Source organism: Sphaerodactylus townsendi, linkage group LG07 (genome assembly GCF_021028975.2).
Source record: "Sphaerodactylus townsendi isolate TG3544 linkage group LG07, MPM_Stown_v2.3, whole genome shotgun sequence".
NCBI classification, from domain to species: Eukaryota; Metazoa; Chordata; class Lepidosauria; order Squamata; family Sphaerodactylidae; genus Sphaerodactylus; species Sphaerodactylus townsendi.
In genome coordinates this window covers 15,208,434-15,218,335 of record NC_059431.1, presented here as the reverse complement: position 1 = coordinate 15,218,335, position 9,902 = coordinate 15,208,434, and the positions used below count along the sequence as shown (strand labels likewise).

Sequence of the window (9,902 nt, the reverse complement as noted above, 5' to 3'; positions counted from 1 at the left end):
CAGTCCTCATGGGAACGTTGGCAACTGTTTTGGTTTGTGTCTATTGACAGGCTTTTGCTAACGTGAAGACTGTTACAAGATGTCTTCTTTTTCGAAAAGAGAAAAAAATCCAGAGATGGGTTTGTAAACATTTGCACTGGGAATAAGCCCTCTGGCAAAAGGTCACATTTTGTGATGTGGAGCCAGTTCAGTTACTCTGTGTCAAACGTATTTTCTGGCATGGCTACTGTTTGGATCAGGTAGCCGGTTCTTCCTTTCCGCTGACTGCCCGTGCATAAGAACATATGCTGTCAACTGTTCTCAAGAACAAGGACTTAGCTCGCTGATGACCAAGCTCAGCGCCTTCCATACATGGTTCAATTGTCTTCAGCAGCTGCGTTTTGGGATTATGAAACTGAGCAGCCTTGTGGGATATCAGAAGTTCAAAAAGAGCCAAGTGGGATTCCTTTGCCACGGAGCGGCTGCTGAAAATAGCTTACCATTATGCAGAAAAGCACACTTATTTAGACTTGCCTCTAGGGTTGGCTTGTGAACAAAGTGGTCCCACTGAAGATTCCAGTTCCCAATGTACACAGAAGTTGGTGCGCCACACTGCAAGTTAATTTTCCCCGGGCACGTTCTCTGATTAGCCAGACGTTTACCAGTTGGAGGACTGGCAAATGCTTCCTGAATTCTACCAGCAAATGGCTCTTCCCCACCACTTGTGCAACATGGGTGCTTAAAATAATAATCCAAAGAGCATCGTCAATATTATTCTTCATAGTTTGTGCTGTTTGCAATACCTCCAACCCTTTGGTGCTACGTGGTAATACTTTTGCGTTGAAATGATAAAGAAACAAGAGTTCTAGCATGTCTTGACTTTACAGTGGCCTGTAACGTGTATCAAAATGCACTTAGATGAGCTACACATACACACATAGACATACACCCACACACACAAAACCCCCTACAAACCTTTCTAGTAAGTCAAACGTATGATCTTAGACCCATTCCACATATACCCTGAGGACCATTGTGGCTGGAGACTCTGAGCCACTTGAATCCCACCTCTGCAAGATTGGACCCTCGCGTGATGCAGCACCCAAATGTTTGGGACCAATTATAGTGGCTAAATGGTTAAAACCAGCAAGGTCAAATTGTCAGGACATGCAATAGGAATCTCCAAGCAAGATCTCTTGTTATGCCTGTTTACGTTCTGGGGAATCAGGTTATAAAGAGTGATAGGACGGGAACTGCATGCCTTGGGATTAGCTTGCTCTTCCCAAACCTTTGTGAAGGACTCTTCGATAAGCTTGTTTTTGTCATGAGAGTTCACTGAGACTTTGGTGGTACCTGACTGATGCTCCTGCCAGCATTCCCCACCATTCTCTCCAATCCCAACACTTAGCCTTGTGACGGGGTGATGGTGGCGAGGTCTGGTGAAGCGTGCTTGCAGCAGTGGTCACATCTGTAAGTTCTGGATGCTGTGCCACGGAAGCTTGCAAGGAGCCATTATTAATGCAAGGGAATGAGGGAGATGGAGTTTACACTGAATTTTCTGAGCCAGGAGGTATGAAGAATGCCAAATCTACTGGCAATCCCTGCCCCCCCTGTGGTGCGACTGGCCTCAACCGGGATGAGGGCTTTTATGGCTCTGGCCCCAGCCTGGTGGAATGCTCTACCTACTTCCACCAGGGCCCTGCGGAACTTGAAAGAGCTCCACAGGTCCTGTAAAACAGAGCTGTGTCCACCAGGCATTTGGTTGAGGAGGTCACATCAACTGGCCTCCTACAGCAGTGGCGTAGGAGGTTAAGAGCTCGTGTATCTAATCTGGAGGAACCGGGTTTGATTCCCAGCTCTGCCACCTCCAAACACTTCTTCTTCTTCTACTTCTACATAACATCAGCCAGTCTCTCCTCAGGAAAGTGGGGAAGGGTTGTGAGGGACGCCACTGGCTACAGGGTTTTAGTGGACTGTATTTTATTTTATTGTAATGTATTTTATTAATAAATTTTATTGTAATGTATTTTATTTTAATCTATCGAATGTAAGCTGCTCTGAGCCCTATGGGGGAGAGCGGCATATAGGCTGGATGAAGATAATAATAATAAAGTGACCATCACTGACATAGCAGAACCCGGTGACAGCAGGGTCACTGAAAAAAAAGAGAAGGTCACTAATTACCACGATTTGAAAATCGAGTTACAGCGACTGTGGCCCAAACCAGCTGAGGTCGGCCCAGTGGTAATCGGCACTGTGGGCACCATTCCGAAAATGCTAGGGCAGCACTTGAAACGTCTTTGAATCGACAAAATCAAATCTGCCAGATTCAGAAAACAGCCCTGCTGGGATTCGCACAAATACTACAACTTCCTAGGCCTCTGGGTGAGGCTCGAATTGTAATGAAAGGCCAACAACCAGCTAAAGAACTGGCAGCTATGATATCAAACGTAATAATCATAATAATAACTTCTCAGGCTCCCTGGTATTTTGCAAGAACAGCCAGACTTTAAAGATGAGGCACAGCCATGAATTCTAGGTCTCTCACAAAAGGGGAAGAGCAGACCTGCACCAGTGAGGGCTTACTGGCAGCAGCAATATTGGTGCTAGGGGTGAGCTTGTTAAGATTTGGGCATGAATTTCAGCAGAGTTGGTGGGCTTAGACCATCAGCAGAACACTAGTGCCAAGAGGCACTATCCGCCATTCTGCTGTGAGGACACCTTCCTTCTTGCTTCTGAGGGACGCTCTTTCATCACTACTTTAAGGTTGATGCACGATCCATAGGAATGAACAATGTTCTGTCCGGAGGGTGAGATCCTAGTGTCGAATGGCGCTGGATGATCTATCGGTTGACGTTATGGTAGACACAGATGTTGGGTGGTGGTACACGTGAAACGCTGGTATGCTGCAATGTTCCTGGGTAGCTCCATTCTTCTCCTCCCTTCCTTTCAGAAAGCTGAGCCTGTGATAGCATTAAGCTGCTTCATTAGCCCCTCCAAACTAGCCATTTGTTCACTCAGATCGTCCTGTTCATATACCTGTGGAGAAAGAAACCAAATGTTACTGATTTGAGCGTGTATTCCATCCCGTTCACAAATATCGCGTTATGTAACAACTCAGAAATGTAAATAAAAGATAAGAATGGGAAGCAATGTTCCTTGGAACCATGGAAGATACCCCAAGGGTCATCAAGTCCAGCCCCCTGCAATGCAGGAACACATAATTAACACATAATTAAAGCTCTCCTGACAGATGGCCATCCTGCCTCTCTTTAAAAACCCCCAAAGACGGAGACTCCACCACACTCAGAGGTAGTGCATTCCACTGTCGATCTGCCCTTACTGTCAGGAAGTTTTTCCTGATGTTTAGGTGGAATCTCTTTTCCTTCACCTTGAACCCATGACTCCTGGTTCTAGACTCTGGAGCAGCAGAAAACAAGCTTGCTGCCTCACCAACATGACATCCCTTCAAATATCTAAACATGGCTATCATGTCACCTCTTAACCTTCTCTTCACCAAACTAAACATCCCCAGCTCCCTAAGTCCTTCCTCGCAGGGTTCCTTCCATGGAGTCTTCTTGCTTGCTAAGTTCTTGCTTGCTGAGTTCTACGGAGGACTTTTCTGTGGTGAATATGCCACAGGGGCACTCCTTGCCAAGGAAGATACGATCCTCATGAATTTAAGGAGTGTTCCATCAGGACTCAGGTGCATGATTTTAAAAAAATATATGCAAGACTCATTTAATGATGTTTTGAATGGCAGAGCCCTTCAGGGATGGGGTGGTATAGAAATCTAATAAATGAATGAATGAATGAATGAATGAATGAATGAATGAATGAATGAATGAATGAATGAATGAATGGATGGATGGATGGATGGATGGATGGATGGATGGATGGATGGATGGATGGATGGATGGATGGATGGATGGATGGATGGATGGATGGATGGATGGATTGTGGCTAGTATTGTGGCATTAATTGTAGTAGTAATTGTGGCATTAATAGTAATTGTGGCATTAATTGTGACTGGTATTAATGGACACAGTTTCAGGTGCATAGCTGTGATGGTCTTCAGCTGGTGTTCAAGTTCAGTAGCCCCTTAAAGACCTAAAAGATTTCCAGGGTAAAAGGTTTGAAGACTCCAAGCTCTGTTTCTGATGAAGGGAGCATTGACCCCCCCCCCCCGCCCCAAATCCTGTTGGTCTTAAGGTGATACTGGGCTCGAATCTTCAGATTTATGGAGAAAACTGTCTGTTTCTAACACTGCCATTCATTGCATTTGCCTAACAAATATATTTATGGAGTTGTTAGCAAGCTATCCAGGTTTGGATGCTAACATTTAAGGATTTAATTGACTAGATTCAGGGCTGAAATTCTACCAATGAGAGAACATTTGCAGTTTTCAGATCCCACCATAATCGTGAAGACAACGCCTCCCAGGGAGGGGTCTCTCTGCCCAAACTTCCTTTTTGCAGTTCTCTATCTGGTTTTCCTCTCCACCTTTCAAATCTTTCACGTTCTGATTTATCACATGCTTATCCCATTCTTCTTCTCAGGATTTACGGGTGGCACAAGTGATACTCATTCTTGCCTCCTATTTGGAAGGGAGATGTCCAAGAGATGTAAAAGGAAACACTTCTTCACGCAATGTGCGATTGGTGTTTGGAATATGCTGCCACAGGAGGGGGTGATGGCCACTAACCTGGATAGCTTTCAAAAGGGCTTGGACAGATTTATGGAGGAGAAGTTGATCTATGGCTACCAATCTTGATCATCCTTGATCTGAGATTGCAAATGCCCTAGCAGACCAGGTGCTCAGGAGCAGCAGCAGCAGAAGGTCATTGCTTTCACATCCTGCACATGAGCTCCCAAAGGCACCTGGTGGGCCACTGCAAGTAGCAGAGTGCTGGACTAGATGGACTCTGGTCTGATCCAACAGGCTAGTTCTTATGTTCTTAACTTCTTTGAAGCTTCAGCTGTGATTAGAGTGTCCTGTGATGGGCCTCTGTAGTTTCTTTTAGTCAGTGCCAATTCCAGAACTTGGAAATACTTGAAGGGAATACAAACTGAGGAGTCTCTCACGCTCTTTGTCCCTCCGAGCCTTGGCATTTGGCTAACCTTTGTCACCCCCTAGACCTAGAACTTGTCTGGATCATCTCCATTCCCTTCCTGTATTGCTAATGCTGCCAACTTTGGGTTGGGAGATATTTAGAAATTTTGTGGGTGGGGCCTAAAGAGGACAGGGTTTGAGGAAGTGAGGGACTTCACTGGGGCATAATGCCATAGTGCCCACCTTCCATGGTGGCCATTTCCCCCAGGTAAACTGATCTCCATTGCCTGGAGATCAATTGTAATAGTGGGACGTCTCCAGCTACCTCCTGGATGTTGGAAACTCTGGGTATTGCACACTTTCAAAGCAGAAGAAGAAAAAGAAGAAGAGGAGGAGGAGGAGGAGTTTGGATGTATATCCCACCTTTCTCTTCTGTAAGGAGACTCAAGGTGGCTTACAAGCTCCTTTCCCTTCCTCTCCCCTACCTCTACCTTGTGAGGTAGGTGGGGCTGAGAGAGTCCTCAGAGAACTGTAACCAGCCTAAGGTCACCCAGCAGGAATGTAGGAGTGGGGAAACACATCTGGCTCACCAGATAAGCCTCTGCCACTCAGGTGGAGGAGTGGGGAATCAAACCCGGTTCTCCAGAGTAGAATCCAGGTATTATAGCTCTTCATGATATCATTGTGTTGAATGTACAGGTACAGCAACAATAATGCCTGTTAGGAGGATGGAAGTGGAACTTTACCAAGAGCATATTTATTTATGCAGGTGTGAAATGGGAAGCATGCTTGAAAGGACTGGAATTGAGGAAAGGGAATCAACTGAGTTAACAGCTCAACACCTAGAGGCTGAGTGCGAATGACAGCTTGACCTTCGACCACCTGAAGAGCTGCATTGGCTCCCTGGCCATTATCTCTTCTAAGTGCTGCCACACCTGTAGTGCTTGAAAAGTGACCAATTTGGGAAATAATTTGCTCAGCTGCTCTAAAGTAAGATATTTAGAGCTGAAACTGTTCCTCACTCAACGGCTCTTTAGGCCTGTCATCTCCACCAAAGTGGTTGCTTACATTTGCTTGCTTCTTCCTAACTGCATGAGGCTGGGCCTCCTTATCTTCGCCGCACAGCATCGCCGTTGAGACTTGGAAACCATTCAGAAGCAAAGAAGGATCAGAAATAATCCACGGACTCCCCTGGGATGCCATTGTGTAGTAATGGATTTCGCCCACCGGTGAGCCACCTTTTGTGCTTTCCGTTCATTTCAATTATCATTTGTCTCAGTCCCTGGTACCGCTTTGCAGGAGAAGGCCTCTAAATCACGGTGCCGGCATTACACTTGTTGAGCGAATGCTCTGATGGACGGCTAGAGCCAGAACAGGGAAGAAAGCCAGAGGGAAAATAAAGCTGCACTAGAAAGAGACCTTCTCACAGAGCAGGAGAGCGCATCTGGTGGATTTGAGCACTCTTCTTGCAAAGGTCAGGACACCATACACAAAACCAAATCTGCTTGCTTTGTGGAGGGTCCCGGTCACATGGGGAGCTCCACGTGAGAAGATGTAGCTGTCAGGAATGGGCATGGAAAACCTTTGCATGGTTGGGGCTATCTATGTGGCAAGCAGCCTGCAAACCAAGAAGTCTAAAGTTGGTTCTCAAGGGGGAAAACGTTCTCAATCCAATCAAAACAGGAAGAAGAAGAAGAAGAAGGAGGAGGAGGAGGAGGAGGAGGAGGAGGAAGAGGAGGAAGAGGAGGAGGAGGAGGAGGAGTTTGGATTTATATTCCTCCTTTCTCTCCTGTAAGGAGACTCAAAGGGGCTTACAATCTCCTTGCCCTTCCCCCCTCACAACAAACACCCTGTGAGGTGGGTGGGGATGAGAGAGCTCTGAAGAACTGTGACTTGCCCAAGGTCACTCAACTCGCATGTGTTGGAGTGTACACGCTAATCTGGTTCACCAGATAAGCCTCCACAGCTCAGGTGGCAGAGCGGGGAATCAAACCCAGTTCTCCAGATTAGAGTGTACCACTATACCATGCTGGCTGTCACTGCACCATGCCGGTTCTCCAGGAGATATATGTGTGTGTGTGTGAGCATGTGTGACAGAAAATCTTTGTTGATACCTAAAAGAAAATGGAGAGAAACAGACTGGTTCTATCTCTGACTTCTGGTGAGCTTTCTGAGGAAAAGAGGGAGATTATTAGTGTATTCTATTGGGTATTCTTAGATATAAGCAGAGGCCTATATTCAGTTTTAGGCACTCATTGATACTTGGGGATATATTGGAGATATGTAAGATAAGACTATCCCCCTCTTAATTACCTTCTATTGTAGAGGGGACTAAAGGGACTAGTCTAGTGTCAGGCCTGGCATCAATGGGCTGGCACCAAGGTCATACCTGCGCTTGTTGTTATCTGGATGTTAATGGGCCATTCTGTTTCAATTGCTGTGCTTATAACTAGTGAAGTAGACATCCCTCATTCCTTCCCTCCCTGGGGCCGGAATGAGTCTATCACTCATCCTTGAGTCCTGGAATATATAACAATACTGGTCTAATTACTGTCCTTTTCTTATTCCATCTATTGTGGGAACAGGTGGGAGGGGGGGAGTCTGTGAAAGTGGGAAAGTTGGGAGATATATGCTAGCTGCAAAGGCCAGGGCTCCAGCTCCGGCTTCATGCAGCTAAGGTCCTGACACAGTTCAATAAAGCTCTTGAACATTTCCCGAGTCTCAGTTATTGACTGGAGTAACAGACCCTTACAACTAGTACGTTTCCTTGGGGACACTGGTTTATACCAGTTGCTTCAACTTTTCTTCTTCTTCTTCTTCTTCTTCTTCTTCTTCTTCTTCTTCTTCTTCTTCTTCTTCTTCTTCTTCTTCTTCTTCTTCTTCTTCTTCTTCTTCTTCTTCTTCTTCTTCTTCTTCTTCTTCTTCTTCTTCTTCTTCTCCTCCTCCTCCTCCTCCTCCTCCTCCTCCTCCTCCTCCTCCTCCTCCTCCTCCTCCTCCTCCTCCTCCTCCTCCTTCTTCTTCTCCTTCTTCTTCTTCTTCCTCTTCCTCTTTCTTCTTCTTCTTCTTTTGTTGATACCAGCAAATAAGTCATTTTTCACTGTAGTACAGTGTGCTACACTGTAGTACACTGCAGTACAAAGAGAGTCTATGTTGTACAATGTATTTAAAAAGTGACATGTATGGACATGAGAAGAATCTGTGAACATGAGAGCTGCACCAGGATTGGGAAGATGCAGCCCCTGCTTGTCAATCCTTTCTCTGCTTTGGAGCAGGCAGGAAAATAATGTGACATTCTAGCCTAGGGAACTGATCAAATTCTGAAGAAAAAGGAGATGTTTGGGGATTTATACCTTAGAAATGTGGACACCATCAAGTTTAAACAAGAACCTCAACTGGATGTCGGGCATGTCGTTTGGGGATAGCCAACCATGGGCACTGAGAGCAAGAGGTACCCAGGGTGCTCCTGAAACATGTTGTAGCTTTTTTTTGTTGAAATAGGGTAACACCTCAATATTTCTCCACTGATACAGGCAAACCTATACTGATACAAGCAATACTATTCTATTTATGTATGCTGAAGTCTGAAAGTATGCATATTTTGGTAGTCCGACAAAATGGCAACTGTGGTAGAAAGCATCAAAGGGAACTTGCGTTCCTGGTATGCATGGTTGGATTTCCCGTGATGAAACATCTGAAAAGATCTTGTATAGCCATTAAAACTGTGTAGAGGGAAGGTCTTTCTCCTTATGTAACAGCTACTAGTTCTTATTTATTTATTTATTTATTTATTTATTTATCCATCCATCCATCCATCCATCCATCCATCCATCCATCCATCCATCCATCCATCCATCCATCCATCCATCCATCCATCCATCCATCCATCCATCCATCCATCCATCCATCCATCCATCCATCCATCCATCCATCCATCCATCCATCCATCCATCCATCCATCCATCCATCCATCCATCCATCCATCCATCCATCCATCCATTTGCATGATTTACAGTCCAGTTGCTTGCTGGACTCAAGGTGGATTAGAACACAGTGAGTCAATACAATCCAGAAGATGGCTATTCAATGAAACATAACAGGATTAGGGCTATAGAACAAACCAGAAGTCTAAAACAATAGAACTGAAGCAGTGCTGAACTATGTATATGCCATTAAATGATGTAAAATTACATCATAGGGTCCAATTTACAGCACACTATACAGAGTAGTACAGACCATGATGGCAATCTTAAAATTTGTTTTGCCAGCTTTTCATGAATGGATGTCAACTTGTCCTTACATTGGCTGAATCCTCCGTTTGTTTGTGACCTTCTTCTGAGGCTTCCGGAGCTGTTGGCACTGAGACAGGTAGCAGAGGGGATCTTGCCTTTCCGGCCAGTCCAAGGGATGCTGTCTTCACCTGAGCCTTGGGAAGACTGGATGCTGAAACAGGAAGAGGCAAACAGAGATAATGTTGGCATATGACTCATAGATGCCATTTACCTTTACAATCAGATGAACATCAAGACAAACTAATAGTCAGATCAACATCAAGAAGGAAATTGTAACGTTGACGATGAAGAATATGAAATTGTTAAAGGTTTTCTATTCGTTCACTCCATCATCAACCCAAAGGGAGACTGCAACTAAGAAAGCAGAAGAAGTTGATATTGAGAAGGGCGGCCATGAAGGAAGTAGAAAAGATCCATAAGTGTAAGGAAATGTCACTGGCAACCAAGAGCAAGCTAATTCATACTGTCACAGCCCCTGTTGTTATGTAGGAACGTGAAAGTTGGACCGTGAAGATAGCAGGTGGAAATAAAGCTTGTTCATTTGAAATGTGACGTTGGAGGGGAATTTTAATGATACTGTG

At 45.1% G+C, this 9,902-nt stretch overlaps 1 protein-coding gene across 1 annotated transcript in view; it reads right to left on the bottom strand.

The window, feature by feature from the left end:
- Positions 1 to 2,171: 2,171 nt before the first annotated feature.
- Positions 2,172 to 9,902, bottom strand: part of DCC (DCC netrin 1 receptor) — a 456,614-nt gene continuing 448,883 nt past the window's right edge. The window contains exons 22-23 of the mRNA XM_048503204.1: positions 9,330 to 9,472; positions 2,172 to 3,018 (exon numbers count right to left, since the gene is read on the bottom strand). Of these exons, the coding sequence (XP_048359161.1) occupies positions 2,929 to 3,018; positions 9,330 to 9,472 (233 nt within the window). The 3' untranslated portion in view covers positions 2,172 to 2,928. The remainder of the gene's footprint in view (positions 3,019 to 9,329; positions 9,473 to 9,902) is intronic.